At 46.2% G+C, this 26692-nt stretch overlaps 8 protein-coding genes and 1 pseudogene across 9 annotated transcripts; 3 read left to right on the top strand and 6 right to left on the bottom strand.

Annotated features, from left to right (window-relative positions):
* Nucleotides 1-2894: 2894 nt before the first annotated feature.
* On the bottom strand, nucleotides 2895-2992 carry EV420DRAFT_t284 (annotated as a pseudogene). Its single transcript has one exon. The product of its transcript is annotated as a tRNA-OTHER (tRNA).
* A 1224-nt stretch (nucleotides 2993-4216) lies between these two features.
* On the bottom strand, nucleotides 4217-6475 carry EV420DRAFT_1585657 (AICARFT/IMPCHase bienzyme-domain-containing protein). The gene is given in 10 exon segments (XM_060474791.1): nucleotides 4217-4675; nucleotides 4725-4853; nucleotides 4912-5082; nucleotides 5118-5119; nucleotides 5134-5370; nucleotides 5426-5917; nucleotides 5968-6044; nucleotides 6095-6221; nucleotides 6280-6295; nucleotides 6330-6475. The coding sequence occupies 9 exon segments, from the start codon at nucleotides 6293-6295 to the stop codon at nucleotides 4316-4318; spliced, it is 1611 nt and encodes a 536-aa protein (XP_060322947.1). The 5' UTR covers nucleotides 6330-6475; the 3' UTR covers nucleotides 4217-4315.
* A 263-nt stretch (nucleotides 6476-6738) lies between these two features.
* Nucleotides 6739-7965, bottom strand: EV420DRAFT_1486677 (uncharacterized protein; the record flags this gene model as incomplete). The annotated part of the gene is made up of 2 exons (XM_060470437.1): nucleotides 6739-7106; nucleotides 7158-7965. The coding sequence occupies 2 exons, from the start codon at nucleotides 7963-7965 to the stop codon at nucleotides 6739-6741; spliced, it is 1176 nt and encodes a 391-aa protein (XP_060322946.1).
* A 669-nt stretch (nucleotides 7966-8634) lies between these two features.
* EV420DRAFT_1209270 (uncharacterized protein) lies at nucleotides 8635-9268 on the bottom strand. Its single transcript, XM_060466366.1, has 2 exons — nucleotides 9230-9268; nucleotides 8635-9178 (listed from the first exon to the last, which is right to left on the bottom strand). Exons 1-2 carry the CDS (start codon nucleotides 9257-9259, stop codon nucleotides 8723-8725), a joined length of 486 nt encoding a protein of 161 aa, XP_060322945.1. The 5' UTR covers nucleotides 9260-9268; the 3' UTR covers nucleotides 8635-8722.
* A 156-nt stretch (nucleotides 9269-9424) lies between these two features.
* EV420DRAFT_1651430 (uncharacterized protein) lies at nucleotides 9425-11304 on the top strand (the record flags this gene model as incomplete). Its single annotated transcript, XM_060478548.1, has 2 exons — nucleotides 9425-10792; nucleotides 10849-11304. The coding sequence occupies 2 exons, from the start codon at nucleotides 9425-9427 to the stop codon at nucleotides 11302-11304; spliced, it is 1824 nt and encodes a 607-aa protein (XP_060322944.1).
* A 488-nt stretch (nucleotides 11305-11792) lies between these two features.
* On the bottom strand, nucleotides 11793-12381 carry EV420DRAFT_1585649 (class I glutamine amidotransferase-like protein). Its single transcript, XM_060474790.1, has 3 exons — nucleotides 12218-12381; nucleotides 12063-12159; nucleotides 11793-12005 (listed from the first exon to the last, which is right to left on the bottom strand). The coding sequence occupies exons 1-3, from the start codon at nucleotides 12353-12355 to the stop codon at nucleotides 11872-11874; spliced, it is 369 nt and encodes a 122-aa protein (XP_060322943.1). The 5' UTR covers nucleotides 12356-12381; the 3' UTR covers nucleotides 11793-11871.
* A 1268-nt stretch (nucleotides 12382-13649) lies between these two features.
* EV420DRAFT_1585635 (uncharacterized protein) lies at nucleotides 13650-14731 on the top strand. The gene is made up of 5 exons (XM_060474789.1): nucleotides 13650-13720; nucleotides 13766-14132; nucleotides 14195-14314; nucleotides 14370-14412; nucleotides 14460-14731. Exons 2-4 carry the CDS (start codon nucleotides 13978-13980, stop codon nucleotides 14374-14376), a joined length of 282 nt encoding a protein of 93 aa, XP_060322942.1. The 5' UTR covers nucleotides 13650-13720; nucleotides 13766-13977; the 3' UTR covers nucleotides 14377-14412; nucleotides 14460-14731.
* EV420DRAFT_1585633 (uncharacterized protein) lies at nucleotides 14732-16261 on the bottom strand. The gene is made up of 4 exons (XM_060474788.1): nucleotides 15949-16261; nucleotides 15734-15897; nucleotides 15163-15587; nucleotides 14732-15055 (listed from the first exon to the last, which is right to left on the bottom strand). Exons 2-4 carry the CDS (start codon nucleotides 15874-15876, stop codon nucleotides 14967-14969), a joined length of 657 nt encoding a protein of 218 aa, XP_060322941.1. The 5' UTR covers nucleotides 15877-15897; nucleotides 15949-16261; the 3' UTR covers nucleotides 14732-14966.
* Nucleotides 16262-19122: 2861 nt separating this feature from the next.
* EV420DRAFT_1486672 (uncharacterized protein) lies at nucleotides 19123-22476 on the top strand (the record flags this gene model as incomplete). Its single annotated transcript, XM_060470436.1, has 14 exons — nucleotides 19123-19245; nucleotides 19297-19483; nucleotides 19605-19816; nucleotides 19870-20169; nucleotides 20323-20458; nucleotides 20534-20607; nucleotides 20704-20965; nucleotides 21015-21098; nucleotides 21207-21293; nucleotides 21356-21518; nucleotides 21625-21785; nucleotides 21838-22225; nucleotides 22317-22354; nucleotides 22403-22476. The coding sequence occupies 14 exons, from the start codon at nucleotides 19123-19125 to the stop codon at nucleotides 22474-22476; spliced, it is 2289 nt and encodes a 762-aa protein (XP_060322940.1).
* Nucleotides 22477-26692: the final 4216 nt, after the last annotated feature.

Genomic DNA, 26692 nt, shown 5'->3' with positions numbered 1-26692 from the left:
TCGACTGAGTAGATCCGCCTTCTTATTGGCAGTGCCCAGCTTGTGATGGAGAGTAAACTCGTATTCTGTGAGTTCTGTGACCCATCGAGCTTGTCGATGATTCAACTTCTGGGGCTTTCAAAAGTATTGGAGATTGGAGTGGTCGGTCCAGATCTCAAACTTTTGTATGGCACCCATGAGGTAGTGGCACCAGTCTTCCAAGGCGATCATTATGGCTAATAATTCCTTGTTGTAAATCTCATAGTTGTGCTCAAGCGCTTTTGAGAGGAATGCAACCAGCCTCCATTTTTTGTCGGTTTGTTCCTGAGATAATATGGTGCCGATGGTGCCTTTGCTGGAGTCCGCCTCTACTCGGACCTTTCATTAATACTTGGGATGGCAAGGATGACATTTTCTAAAAACTGTTGTTTGATGGTGTCGAAGGCATCCTGTTGTGCCCTCCCCCAGGTCCAAGCTTCCTTTCTGGTGAGTTGGGTTAAGGGTTTGATGTGGTGACTATAGTGCCAAATAAATCAGCAGTAAAAATTGGCGAATCCTAGGAATGATTGCAGTTCTTGTTTTTTGGTCGGTATGGGCCAATCTAGGATTCCGGCAATTTTGATAGGGTCCATTTTAATGGATCCTTCACTAATTATTACTCTGAGATATTTGGTTTCCTCTACCTCAAACTCGCACTTCTCAGCTTTTAAGAAGAGCTGGTTTGCTTGGAGTATTTGTAGAACCTCCCGGGTTACTTTTCAGTGTTCTGCTTTTGTTTTGGTGGTGATGAGTATATCGTCCAAATAGACGGTGACTACTCCTCGAGCAATTTGGTCTTTGAAGAGGTTATTCATCATCCATTGGAAGGTTGCGGGAGAGTTTGTGAGCCCAAAAAACATGACAAGGGGTTCATACAGCCCTCGGTTGGTGCGGAAGGCAGCTTTCCATTCATCGTTCTTTTTAATGCGAACATTATTGTATCCCCATCTCACATCTAATTTTGTAAAGAGCTTGGCACCCTGTAACTTGTCCATTAGTTCCAAAATGAGCGGGAGTGGGTATTGATTCTTAATGGTCATTTCATTAAGTTTGCGATAGTCCTGGACTGGTCAGAGTTTTCCATCCTTCTTTTTAACAAAAAAGAAAGGGGAGGCCATGGGAGATTTTGACAGTTGAATCCTACCTGTCAACAAATTTTTGTCTAGGAATTGGTCAAGTTTGTCTTGTTCTTAGGGATTCAAGGGGTATACCTTGCAATCCAGGCTGGTGTTAGCATTGGGTACCAGCTCGATGGCATGGTCCCAAGGCTTTTGGGGTGGTAACTCATCAAAGTTTTCTTTGGCAAATATGTCTAGGAAGTCTCGGTAGGCTTCCGGTACAATTTCTTCAAAGGTTTTTTCCTTTTTGCCTGCATGGGCTTTAGCGGCTAGGCTGGTGATGAGGCTGGCTGTGGGCACCTGTGGAATAGTGAGCGGGCTAAAAGGTGAACCTCAAAAACCCACACACACACTCACACAACTACACAAACTACAAACACCCTCGTAAGTTCTAGGGGGAGTGATTACTTCTAATGTGATCTGACTATACTTCAATATCTCGAAGAGTTTCTCTTATTCTCAGCACTCTTAGTGAAGCTAAGCTTTCTCTAATGAATCCCTAAGTCTAGGAACTTTTACAGGAAGGTCGTTCACTGGCATGACACAACCTTCAAGGCAGGTTTGAGTTAAAATACACAAGGGACACTGATCCCGACAGAAACAGAGGCAATACATGCCGAAACTTTAGTGAGCTCGCTGAAAGAACACCACAGACAAGCACTGACTTAGCCTGCTTGCTACACAACTGTATGTAGGGGTTCTCCAACTAACTTCAACAGATGATCTTGACTCAAGAACACTTCAGAAGTGCTTGGAAACAGATTTAGAAAACGGAAACTCGAAACAGAACTGATGCAGAACAGACAGAACAGAACAGAACAGAACTCACTTTTCCTCTTCAGAACATACTCCAAATGGACTTATCAACACTCAATGGAACAGAACAGCTTCACTGATTCTTATTCTCTCGGAACTAAGTGCACAAAAAGTCTTTTCTCAAGGGTATCTCATATTTCTCTGAGTGAGCTAGCTAACTCTATGCAAAGCTTGAAGTCACAAACTGATCCTTTGCTACAGCACCACCTTCAATGCATGCACTGGAACTCAAGGGCTCGAAACTTTTCTTCTACCTACTGTAACCAGCCTACTTATACTACAGGGGAATTAGAATTACAAACGTCACACAGTATCCAGACTCCTACATGCATAGCACATTGCCACTGCTGCCTTACTGAGCATCCGAGTCGGACTTCCCAGTTTTAGTCTCATTTCTATAGTGAGCTCACTAAATGCATGCCAAGAGGTGCTCTCCCGACACCCATGGGCTTGTTCTCTAGCGACCGACAGGTCTAGGCATATGGAACTATCAGTCCTGGCATATGTCGTTCAAGACTTCTTTCTTGGATTCACAGAGGCTTCTCGTAGACATGGCAACAAGTGAGTCTTCTAACAATGGGACTCAGAACAATGGGACGCTGATGAGCCTAAACTTCTATGGCAATGGCAAAAACCAAAACTCTAGAGGAGTTCACAGCAAATGGTGCATAGTGGCAATAAAGGCTTTGTTGTTGTGCGAGTGTTTTGGTGCACCTCCGTGCGATGAATTCCTCAAGAACGCAAGTATACACTGCGACTTTTCAGTCAGCAAAGTCAGCCTGGTCTGCTAGATTTCTGTTTGAAAGGTGTTAGTTGACAGTTAATTGTAATACATCAGGAGTGTCAGTTTACATCCAGCCCATATACAGTAATTCCATCAGGATGACAAAGTTACTTAGTAAGCTTCCCAATCTGTGTCAATTGTGGCATCATTAGAAAAGAGGGCAATTCCGGGAATTGAACCCGGAACCTCAAAAATAAATGCAATTATGTCACATGACTTTCTCAAGCAGATATGCTAACCACTACACCATACTAGCATTACATATATATCTTTTCATCTCTATATATACCCTCCCTCCCTTAACATTTATGACCTCATATTGATGCCCTCCCTTTGCTCCGCTCTGGTGCGCTCTTTTGCCTTTTTAGGCTCCCCAAATCAGCCCATCAATTTTGGCTGGATCCAGTGGCAGTGCCGCATTTTTAATACCCAAAATAGGGGCTATTTTCCGGTCAAAATAGCTATTGGGCTATTCTCAGCCTACTGGCTGGGCCAGGGGATGGCACTATAATCTGTATAGACATAAACAACATAAAATAGAGCCCTCTAATGATGCATAGGAGCCCTGGATAGTGGGATAAAATGGTAATATAATGAAAATCGCATAAATATTCGCTTTTGGGGGCTGCTGCATGCATTGGATCGGCTGGAGGACTTCACCAATCGATTCCCTGACCTTGAAAACACCCAAACGACCCCTCCACAGTACTTTTGGCACACTTTATTCCTGGAGATAAATGAAAATATTCGCTTTTTAGGGTGCAGCATGCTCCAGATCGCTTTGAAAACATTACCAGTCGATTCCTATGCTATAAAAACCCTAGAATACATCCTCCTTCGTAATATAGGTCCAGTATAATTCAGTATAAAAGGGGGTATTAGGGGGCATACATCGCTTATTTTGTTTTTCGCACTTCGGATGGCCTGGGGAGCATCACCAATGGATTCCCTGATATTAAAAACCCCAAAACGACTCCAGCCTTCATTTATAGGGTCTCAAAAACGACAGAAATAATGATATTACAGTTTAGAAGGAGCACATGTAATAAATCCTATTTCTGGGCTTCGGACCACTTCGGAGTTTTGTCTATTGTGTTTATTGACCTGAATAACACTCAAATGACCCCACAGGACAAAGGAAACCATCAGAAATACGTGATAAAAAGAGTAATAGGGGGATGGAGGAGACATACCTTATATTTCGCATTTCTAATAGTTAGGGAGGATATTCTTGTTATATAACAGACTATATATATTGTACAATGGTGTGTACGAAGCCCCATGGATATCCGAAATGTATTGAATGAGATATGAGCAGATCATTCTGTAAAACAGGAGGAGCACATCCCATATTTCGATGTTCTGCTCATTCTATGGCCTGGGGACTATCAGAATCGGATTCCTTGACCCAAAAAACAGTAGGGCCACCTATCATCCATAGGAGCCATTTTACCCAGATAACACATACAGCCATATGTAGCTACAGGACAATATAAGTAACAAATGAGAGAACATCTTGTACTTCAGAGTTTGAACATCTGAATACCATGGATGATAGGTGGCCCTACTGTTTTTTGGGTCAAGGAATCCGATTCTGATAGTCCCCAGGCCATAGAATGAGCAGAACATCGAACAGACTCTCCCACTGTTCCTTCTCTCCGCCTTCAAGAACCTCACCAGCAACAAAGAGGTCAATAGCATTAGCCTTCTCGGCGCGTTTGACACCCTTCTTGAATGGGAGAGAAAGGACTCGGGGGTGGTGCCGGAGCCACCACAGGTCGGCTTTCCCACCAGCCAAACGAGTGCAGTGGATACGGGACTGCTGGCCGGCTCCCAGGCCGACAATGGCACCGTGAAGAGCGTATGCGACACTGTTCGATTGGGTGTATTTGAGTGCGAGAGTCGCGACAATCAGGTCGGTAACGGCCGAGGAAGGAAGCTGTTGCGAAGTTATTATGTGAACGTGAAGAGGCAAAATGCTGACGAACCTCCTTAGTTTTCGTGACAATATTTTCGAACAATTTAGAGTCTATTTTGCAGGTGTTGCGTTTCTGTTGTAGGCTAATACCGAACACTTGCTTGGTCTCTACTTCAGGTGGTTCGTAGCTGGGATCGATCTGTGTCAGATTTGATTTAGACACAAATTTTTGGAGGGAAGGGTCAGCGGAAACATACCTCGAGGACACAGTATTTGCCGCCCTTCTTTTTGGAGAGGATGTCCAAGGCTTCGGGAGTATAACCCGGAGCTATGATACCGTCGGAAACTTCGCGTGAAATGATCTTGGCTGTCGCGAGATCACAGGGAGCAGAGAGCGCGATAAAGTCTCCGAATGATGACATCCTGTCGGCACCTATACAATGGTCAGCGACGATGGGTTCCCAGGTATCAAATCATCTCACCTCTAGCCCGGGCGTAAGCGGCGGCAAGCGGAGTGAGAGGAACTTTGAGATCGTCAACACCATAAACACTCTTTTCAGTCTCATTCAGTTCAATCCCTACAGCAGCGCCGGCAGGAGAAACATGTTTGAAGGACGCAGCCGCGGGGAGGTTCAGGGCTTCCTGGAGTTCCTTCACCAGCGCGTAGGAATTCAGAGCGTCGAGAAGGTTGATGTAACCCGGAGATCCGCATAGCGCTATAGCCCTGGTGTATGAGCGAAGAACAGGATACCAAGAAAAAACTGAAGTGACCTTTGAAAGGCAACGCTCCCTCGGTCACGAAGGCTTGAGCAGGCTTTTGGTGGGGATTCGCACCATAACGAAGGGGGATCCTCTGGACGGCACCAGCGAGCTTCTCTTTGAGTAGATCGCCAGAAGCGTACTGCTCACGGAAATACCCACTAATCGCTTCGTCGTACCTGGCAGTCATCTCAAAAGCCTTCAACGCTAGCTTGCTCCTGAAAGCCTGTCCGACATCGCCCTGTCCAGCCTTCCACGCCTGTAAAAATTCGGCATAGTCCTTTGGGTCCGAGAGCACCGAAACACGCTCGTGGTTCTTGGCAGCTGCACGGAGAAGGGTGACGCCGCCAATGTCGATCTCTTCTACGGCATTTGCGAGGGTGCAGTCTGGCTGGGCGATGGTCGACGAGAAGGGGTAGAGGTTGCAAACGACGATGGAGATGGGAGAGATGCCCTGGGCTGCAAGATCCTTTTCATCGGAGGGAATGTTTCGTGCGAGGATACCTGCAGATTGACTTTAGCGTGCTGGTAAGGCGTGAGATCACTGTAGATACCTCCATGGACAGCCGGGTGAAGTGTCTTGACCCTTCCGCCTAGCATTTCAGGTGCTTTTGTAATATCAGAAACATCTCTGCGGTTTCTTAGTTTTCCTGAGCCATCACAGACAGTCAGAATACGCACTCAATAGGAATCCCTGAGTCCCTGATCTTCTTTGCTGTTCCTCCAGACCCCAGCAGACGGACCCCAGCAGCATTGAGCCCTCGAGCAAGCTCGAGCAGATCCGTTTTATCGTAGACGGATAGAAGAGCTAAAGAAATGAGAGCATTCAGCGATACAGAGGAGCTGGGATACCGGGAAATCAGGACCAATAGGCTGCGACATGATGCTCAGGTCGTGGTGGTAGTCAGTAGAGAAAGTAAATTTGATGTAAAGTGTCAAAAAAATTCGCGATCGGGATTGATTCCGTTATCCGATATATTGGTCCTTGGAATCGCGAGGCTCGGGACAGCGAAATGAGCGAGAGAAAAAGGAGTATATGTATCCGTTGCAAATGAGATGATGTATACTACGTGAGTACAGTCCTTTTATACGACAATTCTAACTAAAAGCCGCGGGTATAAGCAACGAATACGTACAACTAATGAGAGAATACTAATAACACGACGTTAACAAGCGGCGACTGGAAAGACGAGCACCTCGACAGTTAATGATCAGCGCCGTCGCTTGGTGACAACGTAAGCTCGAACATCGAACACGATAAGATTGGTTTTCTCTGGACAACGAAAAGCTGTAAAATAAAACTAGTAAAGAAGGGTATGTCATAACTATAGAGCCTTGAGCTTCAGGTGTGTTTTTATACTCCCCGAGAACCTTTTATCCTCCTTCGACACCCAGATACAGGACTCAGATCCCTCTGTAACCATGAACAGTTCCACCAACACTTCTTTACCAACTGTCCGGACTTCACCTCGTACCTGCTCGATGCCTAACCAATTGTACGCGTCGCTATACTCTGCATGAAGGACAACAAGATCAAGCTCCACGAAATCTAGACGTGTCGACCGTCTAGTTGCGAGGTTCACGAAGCTCAAGATTTTCTGCGCAGCATTGTCAGAAGAAAGGTAACCCGTTACCCGTAAGGATCGCAGATTCAGCTTCTCTATGCTGTCAGGGAACTCATCCCATTGACCATCTGAAAATCGCGTTAAACCAGAGCTTAAACGAAGACTGGCAAGCAACACACCTGCATTACCAAACGAGTTGACACTCCCCTTTGCCGTTTGTTCGTACTCCAAACGCTCAAGAGAGAACCTAACAGCGTCGAAGAGTGACCTCAAATCTCTGATACGCGGCCCCGTTGCATCACGAAGCCGTAACACCTTCAACCGATCCAAGGAAACACTCCCACCCGGGCGCACAACCCAACTCTGAAACGCATCAAGGGACTTGCTACTCAATTGAATATCCAAACTCTGGAGATACGACGGATGCGGAAATCTCTGCGACTTCGGGACGTCGTTCTCCAAGAACTCCGTACGGGTGAGCTTGAGATGTTTCAATGACGATGAATTCCGGAACAACGCCTCCGCATCCACAGGACTCAACACAGAATCACAAATATGGACGGAGGAGATTGTCGGAAGGTGGAAGAGGTCGGGGATGCCACCGTACGATGAGGGTAGGTGGTCCATGTTCACTGAACCTATGTCAACGTGCGCCACTCGCGCAAGGTGGGTGATGACCCTTTGGAGGAGCGGCAGAGACGAGAGGCATCCGTAGGACGTCCCAAGGATTCTGAATGTTCGGATGTAGCGGAGGATATTAGGGTAGGGTATCATGGATTCGAAGGTAGGGGGCTCAGATGCGCCTAGGAGACACGATCCGAAACTCTTTTCGGAGCGATAGGTGTAGTGTCGGTGAATACACTGCTGAGCGATGGGACGCCATGCGTGGCAGACGAGGGAACATGACTTCCAGGTATCGATGTCCTTGGGATATTCAAAGCTTTCGATAATGGAGCATATGATTTCTTGAGGTATCTCGGGTATCATGACTGCGGTCACGGTTAGTTGTTGAAGTGAAGGGTAAAGATGAAACTGCTCACCGACGCGCTCACTTCTCGCAAGGGCGTCAGGGTTTCCTTGTAAGTCTTGAATAGAGTTGGCGAACATTTACATAAAGTAGCCTGAGCCTTATATATAAGGGTCACGAATGATCGAATGACCAACGCCCATCATTCCGAGTCGGTACTGACGTTATTTTTCAAGATGCTTTAGGCTCTGGGCAATGACAATTAAGAATTCCAAGCAAGTAAGCGTAGAAGTTCAGAAGAGATCAATATTGTGGCGCCTTGTTGGAGGAAGAAAAATACACCTTCCACTATGACAATATCTGGATCCGAGTTCTGGTTAGTATTCCTTCCCTTCGACTAGTCATGATCTGCGTACCCGGGGTCCCTGACACAGTTTCCGTCAAACTTTTTGATTAACAAACTCGATTGCTCCATGGACAGTGGCATGTCGAATCGAAGTTGATGCTGCCATCTGAGTCATCTCCGTTGGTTCTTTATGTGTGACCCCATAAGAAAATGCTTGGTAAAGTTGGACGTTTTTCTTTATTCGAGAATGCTCCATAAGTTATAATACTCGTGTTTACTTGGTGCGATTCGGAAGAAGACATGTGGTCCAGGGCAAAAATACCCATGAGGGGACTGAGGAAAAACAATCAATCCAGAAGGCAGCGGTCATGGAAAAAGAGGATTTCCATCCATTTCGCGGGGCGTCGCATACTCCAAACGAGAGCCGATACTTATGCATCCACATCATCTCCCACTAACTCTATGCCTGCGAAGAGCTCAATCCAATCATCCAGACGCTCCCGAATGAACGTGTCGAGATCCCAACAGTCCGTCGAAACCGCGTCAGGCTCGCCGTTCCACAAGTAAATGTCCGCGTCCACCATCTGACCCTCGACAGCCACCTGGACTGGCGTCACTATATATGCCTCGCCTTCAAAATCGTCTAGCTTTCTCCGCTGGGACTTGTCCTGAGGGCGGAGCAGCAAACCGTCGACGACCGATGTTTCGCTGTGCTTTATCAGAGCAGGATAATCTTTACCGAGCAGGGAGAAGCGGGCATAGCCTTTGAGTTCTGCAAGCTTGACGAGAGGTGTCACGACGTCGGTTTTCCGAGAGTCTCCTGTTAGTGCCCAGGCTAGTAGAGGCATTGCACGTAGCGTCCCATATAAGAAGAGTGGCCGAGGCGTCTAGCACACATTTGAATGCCGGCCTGCATGGAGAAAGGCGTCAGAGCTTACCAGTGGGGAGTTCTGGCGTGTAATTGTCATGGTTAAGACTGGTGGCTGTGCAAAGACGCGCCTTTCGCTTCCCAGCCATGACATCGAATGACGGATTCAGTATCCCGGCACTACAAAGGATATCGCAAAACAAAGGCATCATTCTTCTTTGTGTAACTAAATGATATGCTAATGTGTCGACATAGCGACCCTCTAATGTCTCTTACTGTCCACCACTATACCACCACCAACAGCATCGACCGAGAATCTCTGTTATGTACCGCTAGGCGACTCGCTCTCGATGGAAAATGGCTCACCCCTGCCTTTCGCCGGACTTTGCAGTTGAACTTTGATGCCCAATGGGAATATGCCATTCCCCCGCCGGTGTTCGATGTTGGGAATCGTACTAATAGGCTGCTCAGAGACTGGGGGGACTTGGAGGAAGACGGGGATGAAGGGAAAGGACTGGAAGAACTTGAGGAATGGGTACCGTGGTCGCGGGAAGACCTTCACTCCCCGGTACAAAAATACGGGGACATAGAGATGGACGAAGCCGACGGAGAGTCTCACAGCCCTTCCACCCGACTCATCCTAGACGCTGGCTCTAATGGGAAATCGAAACATAGTCCTATCTCACAGTCGAATTCCACGAAGGCGCGTTTAGAGGATGAAGTATACTTGGGCTTCACTCGGGGCGCTGATAACGAAGGGTTTGATGAAGCCGACACTGGATTTCACATAGACGAGGATGAGATGGAAGAAGATATGAGCTTCGGTTTCGTCCTTTCCGGTCGAAGTGGTGTCTCCTACGACTGGGGTGACGACAATCAGGTGGACGAAGACGAAATAAACACGGCTTTCATTGAAGACGAAGGCCCGGACGAGGAGGAAGACGAAGCGGGCGTGGAATCAGGCCTTCTTTCATTATCTCAGGGCAGCAAGACAAAGGATCTTCATTTGTCACGTAGAGTTTCGGATGCCTTGCGAGATATGGAAGACAATGCTGTCTTTGAGCGTGGATGGTCGAACGATGCTGACACGGGATTTCATGTTGAGGACGAGGAAGATGATTACATGGACAGCCAATTTTTCCTTCCATCCATCGACCGCAGTCGTTCTGACGACGAGGCGAACGCAGCTCCCTTAGAGGGCGACAGAAATCCTCAATCTGTCAACACATCCCTTCCTGATGTACCAATCGAGCCGCCAGATGAAAGCCCAGACTTTGCAATGTTGGACGAAGACGAAAACGAGGACGCAAACACAGGGTTCATCGACTTCAAAGCCGCCCTGGACACAGACGAAGAAGACGAGGAAGAAGACATCGATTCTCGGTTCATTCTCTCGGATGGCGACATACAATACCATCATGGCTCTATCAGCGAGATCCTGGATGCTGATGACTTTACTGTGCAGGATGTGAAAGAAGAGGAGGAAGGAGAAACGGAGAAACACATTGAGGGAGAGTACGAAGAAGACAAGATCTCAGAATGGGTCGATGAAGACGATTCACAAGTCCACGGTTCAGAAAATGCCAGTGGTGACTACGAGTTTAAAGGACATCCTTCTAGGCTCATACCCATCGTACGTTCTCTCTCCGCTCCCCTTTGCCTTCCCACTTACCATATCCCCTATCCCAGCCCCAAACTATCACATCGAGACTGCTCACATCGTCCGTCCACACTCCACAGCGCTTCTTGGCGAAGTACCGATCCCTCTCTACGCGCGTCGAGTCCCTAGGCTCCGGCTTGGGGTGGATAATCCCCGTCACCACACCTGGCGGGGTAGTCCTCGTCGACGGACACGAATCCCCCGGGTGCTGGACGCCTCGCTCCCTAGCAGCCTTTTGGGGTTTCCTCGGGACGTTGCATGAGGAAACGGGGATGGGAGTGGCGTATGATTTTTTTGGAGGCAGGGGGTATTTTTTCAAGTTGTATCATTGTGCGGGGCTTAGTGTGTTGTTGAGGGGACGGTTGGATGAGTGGGTTTGGAGGGATGGGGGTGGAGAAGGGGAGGGTGAGGGAGGGGTGAGGATGTTTAAGGGTTTGAGGTTGTTGTTACGCGATTCGGTCAATAAGGAGGTTGGCTTCTGGTGAACGTTGTCTATGTATTCTATTTTTTTTGATTTATTTCTTGTAAGTTCTTGTATCACGCCTATATATCTAGCTATTCACTCTGCGCATCGGTAGATACTTCCTTCAATACATTCTAAGGTCTTGAAATCATCCCAGCTAATGTGTTATCACTTTCATAAAAGTAAGCTACCACAGTAATGAACACTGGCCAGTGGAATGTGCATCTAGTCACCGACTTTAGCTTCGAAAAGTCAGGCGGCATCCACTTTGCGGCAACTGCCGGCGGCTCGTTTCCTCCGTGCTTCAATGAATCGCTGCTGGTTGCTTATAGCTCTCGTCCCAGCCTTTTGTCCGGTTAATCGGTGATGGTCTACGGGAAGGCTACAGTACCATCGATGGAGATACTCACCATTCGATGCCCTGGTATTTGGGTCCTGGGTGATTATCGGGTACTTTTTTCAGACTTTACCAAATCTGGACCTCAACCTTTACGATGTCTCAAGATTTCACCTCTGGAGTACGATGAATAATATGCAGAAAGTGAGTTACATTTTTGTAGCAAACGGCGACAGACTAACGAGCTATAACTCAGACTAACCCATACTTGGCCGCAAACGGATCATCCCCCTCCCCGTTTACCATCATCTCCAAGAACCCTGCAGCAGCATCCGCGGGTCCTTTGCCAGTGAGATACTCCAGAAACGCGTACGCCAGATCCATTCCTGTTGCGACATCATTCAGGATTGCAATACTGCCGATTTGATCAAAACGATGCTTACCAGCGGTGATACCTGAACTCGACCAGATTTTCTTGTCTTCTGTGGCGACCCATCGAGCTTTGGGGATCCAGGTTATGGGAAGGTCCTTGGTATCCTCCTATAAATCCGGCTGGATTAGAGATGTATGGCAGGTGTTGCATGCACCCAAGAGTCACCTTGATCACATTGAACATTTCTTTGTTCGACGTGGCACGTTTCCCATCCAGGAGCCCCGTGCTAGACAGGATCCACGACCCAGTGCAAACCGTCAGAATGTACTTCGCATTCGGTCCTTGTCTCTTCAAAAAGTTCATCAAGCTGTGCTCCGTCTTGCCATTACCGATTATTCCTGTCACTCAAATTGTAGGTCCGCGTCTTTTCTAGTAGCTCAATACGCACCTCCGGGAATGAGGATGATGTCAAACTGCTCTTTGGCATCGTCGTAGGTCTGGTCTGGGAGTAGCTTTGGGCCGGCAAGAGGGGCGATGGGGTCAAGAGTGTTCGCGAGGAACGTCGCGTCGATGGCACAGTTGGTTTCATTCGCGCCGAGCATGTCTGGGAGCATCTTGCGAATCGCGGTGCTTCGAAGGGACAGTAACTCGACGGGACCTTGGTAGTCGAGCGATGTAGCGCCGTTATACAAGCATACGGCCATGCGATAAACAGTAAATGGAGTTGAAGTCATTGCGACGGTGAATATGAATTTGTATACTGAAGTTGTTGTCTACTTTATACTCAACAGACTAGGTGGGCGCCAAGACTTGGTGGGAAATACTTGGGTAGTACGTGTCGCGCCGGCACGATGTAAAGGAGATCAATGTTACTCGGGGTCTGTCACTCACATGACCGTTGCGATCGTTTCAGCCTAAGGCTACAGGACCGAGGTACATATGGACCCACTCTAATATAGTCATGCAGCTAATTTTCGAGTGCAGTACATTTATCACACTAGCCATGAGGCCTTCTTCTTGAACGCGACCATTCAAGTTGTTGTGAACTATCTGACCAGGTAATTTAGAACCATTGGACAGAGAATACGTTGATTGAGGGTGTCCGCTGTGATCGGTAAGAAGTCTATTGCTTACATGGTGAATGGAGGTGGGTGATGCTTAATGGGAAAATTGTGTATTAACGCGCAGCCCAACGCTTACCACGTCTGACACGGACGATGTAAGCTTACTGCGATACATGACTTTACTCCCGTGGCCGAAGTGTTTGAAGCACTGTAAGGCTAGTTTCATGTACACGCGTGAACTGTTTGTCCTTTGCACTCTATTCCGTCCTGTATTTCCTGATATCCCTCCTTCATCCGTCATCGCCGATACCTTTGGCAGAAAGGACTTCCAAATCACCACTTTCTAACAAGCGTGAGGGGCCAAGGCATCCCTGTCTCGAGCGACTCGCTTACCAATCTGTCCTTGGATGCCTTTGTATAGACGCACGTTGTCGGTGAGCACCCCGCATGTTTTTACTCATCCAGCCCAACCCTGGCTGTCACCTCGCAGACAAAACGGCTACTGCAATCTGTGAGCCACTCCATGTCCATCATTTGAGTGGCTTTGGATGCTGCTCCGACGCTTTCAAGTGAGGTTACTAGTCTACAAGGTGTAGAGATCACCTTTGACATTGGTCCTGCGAGTAATACGGAGGGCCCCGCACGCGACCTGGACAATCCCTACGGCATGTGTAACTTACTACATAGATATATTCCAACAAATTGCAAAGCTCGTTCAATGGTCATTATAACTGGTACTTTGACCACATCTTACAAACAGTCCGTTACTCTTGTACACGGCTCAATCTGGACAACAGTGTTCAATCTCGAGGCTACTACAGTAGGAAACATAAAAAAGGTAACAAACATCTTCAAAGGGTCATGGTAAGGATACTAAGACTAAAAGGGGGCGCGGAATAGGTGAAGGTTTTACCGGTTACAATGATGCTGTTCACCGGAACGACAAGCTGTGGCGTCAATGGAGTATTACTGTCATTGGCGCTTCCTGTCAAGACTTGCGCTAGGGCCGTAGATGAAACCGATTCGAAGGGAAGATTGAATGTTACAGCGGAAGCGGTATCCACTATATTAGCGACCTGTCAAACTTCAGTTTAGAACGTACTGACTTGACATAAAAAATCATCCGAAGGATGCATACTTTGATAATGATCTCGTTGGGTACTGTCGATGTCTGTCGGACTACGCTCCAAAACAACGTGCCATCAAGGTCCGGTAAGGTGCTTGGTACGTATTCGTCCCCGCGGTTTTTGCTAAAGAGCTGTAAGATGGCAAAGTTAGAGATATTAAATGAGGAAGCGGCTGCTATGTGCGACCTTCTGAGGATAGTAGCTCGTTGAGAGATAAACTGATCCGGCGCTGACAGATATTCAATCGAGAGTACAAAGAAACAGGACGAAACATACTCAAAAGAGATCAAGTTAGGAGGACGAGAGCGTATCAGAAGATCAAAACAACGAGGAAGAAGACTTGCGACTTCTTATGAGTGATGATTTTGAGAGGGAGCTAAACGAGGAGGACGAGCATGAAGTACAGGAAAGCCCAGAGGATGAAGAGGAAGAGGAGGATGGGGAGGAAGTGGAAGAGGAAGATGACGAGGGTGGGGGCGACGATCAGGATGAAGACATAGACTACAACGACGATGGCTATGGCGACTATTGATATTCTCACGTTGATATCCTGCTTGCAACATGTATTTAGAAAGTATATTAGAACAGGAATGCTTACACAAGTATAATAATGCACCAGAAATATTACCATACCCATATAACCCACCACAAGGCTCGCAGTGAAAACGTGATCTGAAATAAGGATGACGGCCAAAATATAAAGGCCTTGTCAGCCATTGCGAGGCGACGATATCACTATGACAAATTACAACTCCTGTAACGGAATAGTAGCTTTTCCCATATTTAGCGGAGATAATTATCCTTGAAAGTTTGCGTATCATAGGCGGCTAGAGATGGTATCATCACAATAACTTGTCCGCGAACGAGACTGTCTCGATGGGTTCAGAATCGGAGAATTTCCTCTGTATCCATAAAAGTTTCCTTCATAAACTAGATGACATTCGTGATTGAGAATGATGAACAGAGAAAATAAGTAGACGCACCATCCCAGCATGCAAAAGAAGTTCGCTGTACATAAGTAGCGAGCCATGTATGATCTCTGGTTGTGGCATCTTCAATCCTGCCTGAGCCTCCGTTAAAATTCCGTTCAGATAGGTGTTCGGACTTTGACACTCCCGCTGTATGACAATTTCTAAGCAAGCTGCCAGCAGTTTGGCAGTGCCCTCCCTGACAATAACGCGCTGATCTCGCAGAGCGACAATTATGTTTTCGAACACAAAGCTTATGTGAGAATGGAAATATCCGGGGCTGTTTCGAGTGAGCTCCTTCAGAATTAAGACGCCAGCGTATCGAAGTGATTCCTGTTTCTCCGGCTGCATCAGTTCGATTGCAGCGGGAACTTCATAATCCATAAACCGGCCTCCAAAAGCAGAACTGCCAATATGTGCTATCTGTCCTAGGGGTCTTGGACGCCACTAACATGAGGTTGACGTCTGAGTGAGGAAGGAGATGCTTGACATAGTTGTAGAATCGAAATAAGTTGTGCTTGGACTCAATGGTTTCCCCGCTAGTAATTTCAAGGAGGTGATCTAATAGCTGTTTTAGTTCACGTGGCAGGTACGAGATTGGCTAATGACGCGCCTATAGCTAAGAGTCCACCAAAAATTTCCGTTGTATTCTGGCTATGCATGAGATCGAAAAGCCTTCGATTGATGTTGTCGTCCCATAGCTTGGCTGCAGCATCAGGTGTCATTTCGGCAACAGTAGTGGCAACCTGGACATGGGCATGAGCTTCTAGTAAAGTTGGAATAATGGAGATATTCACATATCGACGCAAGTTGACAGAAGATTCCAGTCATACTTCATGACTCTTACTCTTCAGTCCTTGGAAAATCTGCGACAAGACATCGGCCTGCGTCGACTGTACGGTGGATGTCATGGCCCGCCAGGATCCAGATCGTAAAAGAGGAGGAGATGTTGATTCTTGGTATTCCTGCAGACAGTCTTCCTTTATATGGCATCTCTCGATCACATGCACAGGCTTGATGGTCTAGTAGTATGATTCCTTGTTAGAGTTGGTACCGATAGAGAGTGAGGCTTCGTTCCAGCTGGCGCTAAAGGTGTTGGGAACGGACAAGGTCGTGGCATATGTTACGGCATTTCTCCACGAGTACCCGTGCAAGTAGATCACATGATTAAGGAACAATAATTGTATCATATGTTTTGCAAACAGTATCATACTGCAAGTTTATATGGTTTATCACATTTTTGTAGTTCATTCTCTCGCTTACGCTTGTGTCTCGCCTCTGGCTCGTGCTCTCGCCTATGCTCGAGGGTCCCATTTCTGCGAAACGGGAATTGAACCCTGTGGGGAGGTTGAGGTTCCGGGTTCAATTCCCGGAATTGCCCTCTTTTCTAATGATGCCACAATTGACACAGATTGGGAAGCTTACTAAGTAACTTTGTCATCCTGATGGAATTACTGTATATGGGCTGGATGTAAACTGACACTCCTGATGTATCACAATTAACTGTCAACTAACAGTGTTTGATGCATCAAAGTAGCAGCTACAGGTGGCAAAGTAGTACCTTTAATGATTAAGTACTAGAAAGCGTTGGCTGTAAGCTGGGAAGGGTCTTGATGTACAAGAAGGAACGGAATCTGGTATAACTGGAAATACTGGCAAGCCATGAACAAAGTGATGGCAATTAACTAGTAAAAGCCATGGGCAGAATTGGCGGAATTAATGGAAATGCCGTCAAAGAGAAATACTGTTTGGCAAGATAACAAATACCAGGACGGCAATAGACGAAGACTGTAGTTGAGAAACTGGCAGTAAAGCGAAGAGAGACTGACTGGCGGAAATATGATGAGAGACTGGCTGGCGGAAATATGATGAGAGACTAGTGGTGGAAAACGATGACTGAGACTGGGCAAAGCTGATACTGAAACTATACTGGGTTAACAACAATAAAACAGAACTGATACTGATCCTGAGTCTACACAGAGACTATCCTATTCTGAAACTGATGGCAAGATACCAAATACCGTGACTGAAGGTCCTATACTGAAACTGTTGACCGAAATTCCATGACAGACACTGCTGGCAGCAATAACAATCCTAATCTGTGTCCACATGGGGACATAACTGTACTGAGCTGAACTGGGGTAAAATGATGGCGATGTAGAAAGTGAAGGCTGGTAAAATGATGCTGGCTGGTGAAAGTGAAAAGATGCTGGTGGAATAAAAGATAAAAGTGAGTTGTGGACATGAAATTCCATGTATTGGTGCAATATGAGCATACACCAATACCGTTAGAAGAAAAGCTGTGACAGAGAGTATAACTCAGAGTGACTATGCTGTTATTGTCTGTCTCCTAGTGAGTACAAGCAGTGATGGTGGTCGATAATGTGTGCAATAACTAGTGTCCAGCAACTACTTATTTTCTGTGGTGTATACTAGCTTTTATACTACAAGTCCAGAATAAATTTAGAATACTTGAAGCGAGTCCTTAGTAAGTCTGTAGTACATAGATTAGTAAGAAATGATACAAAACACATGCTCCCAGAGTTCTAAAGTAACAGCACCCACATGGTTTTACTGTGTACTGTGGTTCGAAAGTAACAGCACCCATATGGTTTTTCCACATATAGATGAAGTGATTAGCAAGAATGCCACCGATCTCTGGAATTTTGAGCTGCTGTGTTGCTGTGGCAAAGTACATTGAAGCAAGTGTACTGAAGTAGATGCTTGCGGCAATCTCTTGGCAGTATAACAGCCTTAGTAAAGACTGAGGAAAGGTCACAGCATTAGAGCTAATGCCATGGAATTGCTATTTGAGCTGCAGAATTGTGGCTGTGCTGCGGAATTGCGGCTGTGCTAGGCAATCAGATGGGATTCTAAATCCATGAGATCGACAATCAGGTGCCTGGCAGAATTAATGGAAGGGGCATGTAATTGATGTGGGGTACAAGTGGGGAAGGATAATTGGCAACATTAAGCAATATTGCTGGGATTGAAATAGTAGGTTTGTGTGGTGGCTGGGGAATTAAATATCTGGTAAAATCTGCGAATTCTGAGCGTACAGAGCCTGGAGGCTCATCAACGTGGGCTTGCAGACTTTGGCTGAAGCCCATTGCCCAAGTTCATGCCAGTGATATCTGGCATCTCGCTTAAGGATTTCCCCAGATTTTCAGGTATGACATGTCACAGTTAGCGAGTGCACTAAGTATTCTCAGTGTCACTGCAATCTTCAAGGTTTTATCTAGCTCCCACGAGTGTGCTTGTAAGTTAGGGCCTAAGGTATTGGGTATAGGGTTTGGCCTTCTCATCACACATGCCCATCAGGTACAGTGCTGTGACTAAGTCCTGTTTAGAATCCCGTTGCTTCTTATGCCATAAGTTATATTCCATATCATTGCACCATGTAGCATTAGTGTCGATGTGTAGTTTTAGTCTGCTCACTCACTATATCTCAGTATGTGTGTAAAACACATTAGATTGCAAAATTACACATGTAAATAGGCTGCAGTCGCAACACCGGTGGACTTGGTCCCCATGGTATGGAATACAAGACTGGTATGCTCATTTCAAATGAGATTGTGCCTGAGCACTCCCGGCACCTTGCCATTGCTGTATATGGATAAAGGTCTTGTGATTTTTATTAATCAGACTTGTTATTTGCCATAAGCAGCTATAGACTCAAAATAAATCAATATATATAAATACTTAAATAATTTATTAAAATTCTAATCTGGGTTCACGAATAGCTGAAGTCAAGGGAGTAAATGAGATCCTATCTCAATCCTATCTTGGTCCATCATCTGGCTTCTCACTCATCAATTTAGATATGATGCTTCTCTGACCTTAGAGCTTAAGGATGCAGTTAATGTCATATTTGCACTGAAAAGTCTATTAATTGGGAGATATCGCAATGGGACGATCACTGAAGCAGTTTGCTGACCAATATTGGTGCGAACCTGAAAAGGCCTGTATCGATGAAATCAGCACCACAGAAGACCAATTTGGTGCAATTCTTGACACCATTATCCTTGCGAAGGTGGTGGACATGGCCTGCATCTTTTTGCGTATCCCGACTCATTCATACTATCCCAGCTTTCGTGAGTTAGTCATTTCTTGAATGTGAGAGCCTTCCTGATCCTGTCTGGTAGATTCGGGAGCCGCTGGAGCAATGGACCATGAAGTTGAATGAACTTTACACATCACTTGGTGCATATAGGAACAGATCAATGCCAAGTCCATGGGCAACTAACCAACAAGAGAATGTCTATCACGATATTTGCCTCCTGGTGAACAACCAGAAGGATGAGTCCATCAAAACCTACACCAATGCCCTTTGTATTTTGGATGGCATCGCTTTTCATATTCACTCGGTGCTTTGCCTTGTAAGGGGATCCAACACTGTTTAAATCAACTTCTGATTGTTTCTTTAGCATGGCAAAAACTTTCATTCATAAAGGTAAGATTCTCTTAGTATTCATGGTACTCGCTCTAACTGTAAGGTTTGAACACTCGGACCACCTCAGAACTACAATGATCTTTGAGGAGACTTTTGAACAAAATGTGCAACGTTGGAAGAAAGCTTTCATTGATGCTGTTGCGATATCACCACTCCTGCTCATTCTGTACCCAGGTTCCGGGGAACATATCTCCATCTCGCTTACTTTACAGGTAGGAGTTTTTTTTTACCATCTCACAAAGGTATCACTGATGTTTGCTTGCAGGTCGGAGGACAACTTGCATCTTACAGAAAACCGGAACTCCTCCAATGTATTGAGGAAATGCTCTGGCGTTGTATTATCGGTGTCGCATGGGGCTGTTGGACAAGTGACACTGGATTGACAAACTTCTTGACTGAGGCTGCACCATTGATCCGAGGTGACTCTGAGGGAGCGGATACCTGGTTTTCTGATGCATTTGCTGCCCTTGTTCAGTGTAACCAAATCCTTGGCCTGGAGGTTCGTGTAGGATTGGCAAATGTTGCTTGGCTTAATAATAGTCGAAACTTTGAGGGAGCTCACAAGGTGGGACCCCAGGCAGAACAATGCAGAGGACATTCATCATCGCCGGCACAGAAACACTGAGTAAAACGGAAACCAAGGTCTTGCAGTGCCCCTCCTCAATTACTTCTTAATGCCTGCCACCTCCCAGCTTTTACACTTGGTTCGATTCCCAAGGTTCACTGCCTCTTGACATTGCAAGTGGAACAATGGGGCCACAGACACTTTCCAGTGCTCTGGCCCCATCCACCAAACACTGGCTTGAACATTAACGACCTCCCCACCATTGAGCTTGGTCAAATCGGTGAAGACGGTTCTTTATTTGTTTGAGCAAACAAGTATCCCTTCTTGTATCACCGAAAGAGGCAACGATCTACATCTGTATCAGCTAGCCGAAAGCAACTAAAACAAGATCGCAACCTAGCTCATTCTGAAACAATGGTTGAGTCTCCCCCCATTTTAGTGGGTGAAAGATACCATACATTCTATCATTTGCCATTGCTTAGTAACATATGTCACCCATCCCTTTTTCGAAATCCTATAAATGATGTTTTTTAGGAGGTTCAAGATCGAGCGTTGCTGGATGGATGGTATAAGTGCTGTATTAATGCCTCAGTTTCACTTTCTGTAGCACCTGCTGTAGAGTCAGCACTGGTATATCGCCTGGATTTCGATTTGGCCATCAACAATCCTGTTTGCACTCTTGAACGTTTTTGTGACCACAACATACTAGTGGTTGGTGCAAAGACATCTCAGATCACTTGGACGCTGTCATCACTTTCTAAGATTGGAAATCCTGATGCAAATCGAGATTTTCAAGGTTTGTGTTTTTTGTTTGCAACACGACAATATATTAACACAGTATACAGACCACCAAGGACAGGGCCATGACATGCGTCTGTCTTTATGTGAACTGCATGAAGAAAGCCAGGAAAACGAAGGTCTTATTTTGAGTGCGCTTCGTCTGCCCTGCCGCACCCAGGATTTGCATCCCTTACAACTGTAAGGAGTGAAAATGAACTCTTGTTTCAAAACTGACTTATTCATAGAATTTTTTCCAGCGACATGGGAGTTTTCAAACAGACGTCTGTTAACACAGAGCGCATCTTTCGGATGGAGGGGTATCCTGCATCCACCACCCACTTCTGGTATGTGGCAACGAAAAGTACTATTGACCACATCAAGCCCTATTGTCTTGGGGTTTGTACAGTTATCCAAGTTCATTGTGGCTGCCAGCTTTGGTACCTCTTTCAGCATCGCGTTAAAAAGCATGACAAGTTGATACATGCATACCATGACTGGGATTCTGACTTCATTAATGACCCAAAGCAATGGAAAGCAGAAGTTGTTGTCCTCGAGCCCGGTAATGTCCTGTACGTTCTTTCAATGATATGATGTGATTACCGCTGAGAACAAGAATAATTTCATTCAACCAGGCACTCTTCATGCAGTAGTGACACTTGAAAATTCCATTGTCAGAGGACAACATTTTTACACTACTACAACTTTGTCAAAAACCGTTTCGGGTTGGGTTGATACTTATATACATGGGGTCAAAATCGAGAGAGTTCTGTACTTCCAACTGAGGGATCTCCTCTTTCGACTGATTTTGTACCTTGAAGATGGGCTGAACACTGATAGTAAGCCAATCAACTAATTGTTTTCTCCGATGCCTCATCAGGATGGTTTCAGGCATAGAAAATGATTCGTCCAAATTCAAGGTCAATACAGCTGAAGGGCTTCTCGACATAGTTGCACTCGGCAACTTGCTCCTCTCCCTTCCTGCCTTAGACATTGTCGCTATTTTCGATGCTCGTAAACCAGATGCATATTGGCCACTCAGCAAGGGGAGATGGGCATATTTTGACATAATATATCGTCTTCAGGAGCAGTACTCTCTGATTCTCTTTCCCGACACACCACTTGCCCATGATGCATTCACCAAACCTTTAGATTCTCTGGTCTCACTTCGCATTGCTGATTTTGCAAAGACTTCTGCCATTCATTTTGCATGGTCTTTGATACTATCTGCAAGGAAAGCACAGGGTTGGCGGAAAGTGTACTTGAAAGCCTTCAAACAGTCAGTGGAGAGGACACTGGACTTCTTTTTTGCTTGTACTGGAACATTGGGAGACTGTAAATATGAGTGTCGATAGACCATTCCATCTTAGGCCCACTTTCTTCGTCTGGCCAAGGGCCCGTCCACTTGGTATGTGATTTCCCAGACAGCATTCATCATTTAACCCGAATCATATAGATGCGACTGTAGATGAATGGGCAGTGATGGTGGTGAAAGAAAGAGTTGCTGAAGTCATGCAATCTCCAGACTGATCATCATAAATGTACTTTCCCATATAAACTTCCCAAATATGTTATCAGCGGTTACAATTTTTGATGTGGCCTACCGTGAAAAATTTGCTCTCTGTATTCAAATGTGCTATTGCATATTCCCGGAACAATTGTTACATTAGACCCTGAAGTCCTTTTTTCAAGGATATGTACTGATGACAAGTTTATCAGAAGCTTCCAAATGTCCTTATTCCCATCACACTCATGTGTCTGATCCTATCTGAACTTCAAGCCTTATAAAAGCTCTCATCAGGTGTGACATCAGCTCTCCCTCTGATATCATTGGTGACAGCCTTAACCCTGGGTCAACATCCTTTGCTGGGGCTGCCCTATTGCAGGAAAACAAGGCAGGTGCAGAGGCTTCAATCCTCGTGGAACAGAAATTCCAATCCTATGTACCCTTTCTGGATGGCAGATGCGGCAGAGAGCATTCACTCCAAGTCAGTAATTTTTATACACCAGTTCTGACCTTGATATTTCCCTCAGTGTGGAGAATGAAGTATTCCCACCGACAAGATGAGTGTTGCATTCATGGCCAACCATAATCGTCAAAACAAGTGATCACTAGCGCCGAATGGCAGGATCTGGTGCAGTATGACCTTGGGGTGTGAGGATGCACAGTAGCAGACATGATATGGAAAAAGGGATGCGGAATGGGGGGGATTTGTGTACCTGGAACCCCTGTCGCTCGATGGCATTTCTGACTAAGCAGGCCATCCAGCTCGATGACCATTTTTCAAATTCCTTCATCAAGACCAAAAAAGGAGATCGAGTTCAGACATTGGACTACACTAATTATGACGCGCGCTCTCCATTCCACTTATTTCTTTAAGGTTGTGTGATGATTTCCCTGCCTTTGAAGCATCTGAATTCTCCTGATGTGTCTCACACGGTGACTATCTGCATCTCCTTCCCTCCAACACCGGTCAGTAGTGACTTCGCCGCTACCATTGACAAGGAAGCATTGGGCAGAGAGACCATTCAGTGTTTATAAGAGAGACATTAGTCTGACACAATAATTTGTCCATTCAGTGTGGATGTCACAAGAGCACTGTGGGGATTGAAGATGGCTGGATCTTGTCATCTCAAACCTCAGTTCTCTATTTTATGGTATTAATCAGCATTTTCGATGTGTAGTTGCCTTCATCCATATTGGAATCTTATAGTATGCACCACAGGGCATGATTTTATGCGTCCTAGGCGAGAATAAAAGTGAAGAAAACACCCTGCCCAAATCAGGCATCGTCATCTGGCTAAAGCAACTCAAGCCCAGTTTTAGCTGGCTCCTATATAGGCTTGAGCCTAGAATGAGTCTGAGCCAATACAGACTCAGGCTCACCTTATTACTATCAATCAATGGCCACCATAATCCTGAAGTCTTTTTTAAGCAGATATCACCCCATGACAAGCTAATCCAACTCTCAATGTCATTGCTGTCTTGTTACGGTTTATTCATTTTTCTTCGTTTTACTCAGCAGGATTACTCATATACGATCACCACAGACCGTTTCTCACAGTACTATTATTAGTTTACCCACATGTATTTAAGTAGCGCCTCAGCTGGCCTAAACCCCAGCTTCGGCTAAGGTTTAATCCACCCAACTCAAACTCTGTTCTTTGTGTCTATCTGCCCTCCACTGACTTTGACGTCGCCTTTGACTTGCTAGAGTATCATCCACCGAAGTGCAAGTGGTGATCCTAGTTCGATCTAAGTCGACTATTAGTTGGTTGATAACATTTAGCCGAAGCTCGCCTTACGTTGCCCAGCATCATGCTGCCCAACACTTTACTATACTCCCCAGCTAGACCGACAGGTTGCTAGGCTGCACCTAGACATTCGTTGGTGCCCATCAATCGCCTTGGATCCGGCTCTATCAAACATTTATCCCATCCTCCTACTCCTTGCAGTTGCCCTTCGGGCCCTGCCTTTCCTATTGCAAGACCCGTTAACCTCAGCATTAGCGAGAGTAGCAATCACCCTTATCCTGTGTAGATTCTACATACTGGCTCCACTACTCGCAGCCTACCTTGTAGGACTCTACATCGGGATCATTCGCATCTAAAAACTCACCCCACTCTTCAAACTGACGCCTATCCCCGTCATCGTACAAGCAGTCGCAATATCAGCCATCCTTGTGCTGATAACGACTAGCGAGCTCTATCCCGTCCTAACGGTTGCATGGTTAATCGTAACTGTTGGTCTGTATGAAGAATAGACCCACGAACGGATGCCCTGGTCCGACGCCATTCCCACAGTCTTCGCAACTTTTATACTCTTTTTCTTGTCCATTTCTTTGTACCAACTACTCCGTTGTTTCCGACGACAGAGGAGAGTTCGCGCCCAACTCCTGTTCCATTATGTTCCCAGCACACCTGCATACCCACCGCCGGTGTTGCAACTGCAGCCTATTTACGCGTGTAATTTTGCAATCTAGAGTGTTTTACACGCATACTGAGAAATAGTGAGCGGGCAGACTAAAACTACGCATTGACACTAATGCTACACGGTGCAATGATATGGAATATAACTTATGGCATAAGAAGCAACGGGATTCTAAACAGGACTTAGTCACAGCACTGTACCTGACGGGCATGCGTGATGAGAAGGCCAAACCCTACACCCAATGCCTTAGGCTCTAACTTGCAAGCACACTCGTGGGAGCTAGATAAAACCTTGAAGATTGCACTGGCACTGAGAACACTTAGCGTGCTCGCTAACTGTGACGCGCCGTACCTGAAAATCCGGGGAAATCCTTAAGCGAGCTGACAGATATCACTGGCACGAGCTTGGGCAATGGGCTTTGGCTGAAGTCCACGAGCCCACGTTCCATTGTTCTGAGTCCCATTGTTCGAAGACTCACTTGTTGCCGTGTCTACGAGAAGCCTCTGTGAATCCAAGAAAGAAGTCCTGAACGACATACGCCAGAACTGATAGTTCCGTGCACCTAGACCTGTCGGTCACTAGAGAACGAGCCCGCGGGTGTCGGGAGAGCACCTCTTGGCACGCGTTTAGCGAGCTCACTATAGGAATGAGACTAAAACTGGGAAGTCCGACTTGGATGCTCAGTAAGGCAGCAGTGGCAACATGCTATGCATGTAGGAGTCTGGGTACTGCGCAATGTTTGTAATTCTAATTCCCTTGTAGTATAAGTAGGCTGGTTACAGTAGGTAGAGGCCAAGTTTCGAGCCCCCGAGTTCCCGTGCACGCGTTGAAGGTGGTACTGTAACAAAGGATCAGTTTGTGACTTCGAGCTGTGCGTAGAATTAGCGAGCTCACTCAGAGAAATACGAGATACCCTTTTGATAAGACTTTTGAGAACTTAGTCAGAGTGAATACGAATCAGTGACGCTGTTTCTGTTCTGTTAAGTGTGATAAGTCTGTTCGGAGAATGTGTTGAAGTGGAAATCTGAGATCTGTTCTGTTCTGTTCTGTTCTGTTCTGTTCTGTTTCAGTCTGTTCTGTGTCAGTTCTGTTCGAAGTTCCGTTTCTGAATCTGTTTTCCGAGCACTTCTGAAGTGTTCTTGAGTCGAGATAACCTGCTGGAGTTAGTTGGAGAACCCCTACATACAGTTGTGTAGCGAGCGGGCTAAGTCAGTGCTTGCCTGTGGTGTTCTTTTAGCGAGCTCACTAAAGTTTCGGTGTGTATTGCCTCTGTTTCTGTTGGGATCAGTGTCCCTTGTGTATTATAACCCAAATCTGCCTTGAAGGTTGCGTCGCGCCAGTGAACGACCTTCCTGTAAAAAGTTCCTAGACTTAGGAATTCATTAGAGAAAGCTTAGCTTCGCTAAGAGCGCTGAGAATAAGAGAAACTCTTCGAGATATTGAAGTATAGTTGGATCGCATTAGAAATAATCACTCCCCCTAGAACTTACGAGGGTGATTGTAGTTTGGGTAGTTGTGTGAGTGTGTGTGTGGGTTTTTGAGGTTCACCTTTTAGCCCGCTCACTATTCCACAGGTGCCCACAGCCAGCCTCTTCACCGGTAATTCACATTCCCGCAGCATCCCAACAAAGCCTACACGATGGCAGACCCATCACACCCAGAGGACCTGGAGAGTCCCTATACGGATCGTCGCAGTCCAGCTCGCGATCCTCAGAGTCGAGCACCGACTCCTACAGAAGCATTACCGCAGAGTCAGTCGACTCCATCAACATCACCGATACCCAGAGCATATTCCTCGACCGAGGAGACTCGCCC

Source organism: Desarmillaria tabescens (assembly GCF_030435595.1).
Source record: "Desarmillaria tabescens strain CCBAS 213 chromosome Unknown EV420scaffold_97, whole genome shotgun sequence".
NCBI classification, from domain to species: domain Eukaryota; kingdom Fungi; phylum Basidiomycota; class Agaricomycetes; order Agaricales; family Physalacriaceae; genus Desarmillaria; species Desarmillaria tabescens.
The sequence above is the reverse complement of the archived record's forward strand: the minus strand, read 5'-3'. Positions and strand labels throughout refer to the sequence as shown.

Coding starts and splice junctions, on each gene's coding strand:
- EV420DRAFT_1585657 (XM_060474791.1), bottom strand. Junction 5,918..5,967: donor TCACCCGGCTGTCCATGGAG/GTATCTACAGTG, acceptor GTCAATCTGCAG/GTATCCTCGCACGAAACATT. Junction 4,676..4,724: donor TTGTCACGAAAACTAAGGAG/GTTCGTCAGCAT, acceptor ACTTCGCAACAG/CTTCCTTCCTCGGCCGTTAC.
- EV420DRAFT_1209270 (XM_060466366.1), bottom strand. CDS start 9,259: ATGACAATTACACGCCAGAACTCCCCACTG. Junction 9,179..9,229: donor CACGCCAGAACTCCCCACTG/GTAAGCTCTGAC, acceptor AATGTGTGCTAG/ACGCCTCGGCCACTCTTCTT.
- EV420DRAFT_1585649 (XM_060474790.1), bottom strand. CDS start 12,355: ATGAACTTTTTGAAGAGACAAGGACCGAATGCGAAGTACATTCTGACG. Junction 12,160..12,217: donor AAATGTTCAATGTGATCAAG/GTGACTCTTGGG, acceptor CCGGATTTATAG/GAGGATACCAAGGACCTTCC. Junction 12,006..12,062: donor GAGTTCAGGTATCACCGCTG/GTAAGCATCGTT, acceptor ATGTCGCAACAG/GAATGGATCTGGCGTACGCG.
- EV420DRAFT_1585635 (XM_060474789.1), top strand. CDS start 13,978: ATGATGCTGTTCACCGGAACGACAAGCTGTGGCGTCAATGGAGTATTA. Junction 14,133..14,194: donor GTATCCACTATATTAGCGAC/CTGTCAAACTTC, acceptor AAGGATGCATAC/TTTGATAATGATCTCGTTGG.
- EV420DRAFT_1585633 (XM_060474788.1), bottom strand. CDS start 15,876: ATGACACCTGATGCTGCAGCCAAGCTATGGGACGACAACATCAATCGA. Junction 15,588..15,733: donor GCCAATCTCGTACCTGCCAC/GTGAACTAAAAC, acceptor GTGGCGTCCAAG/ACCCCTAGGACAGATAGCAC. Junction 15,056..15,162: donor TTTGCATGCTGGGATGGTGC/GTCTACTTATTT, acceptor GAACCCATCGAG/ACAGTCTCGTTCGCGGACAA.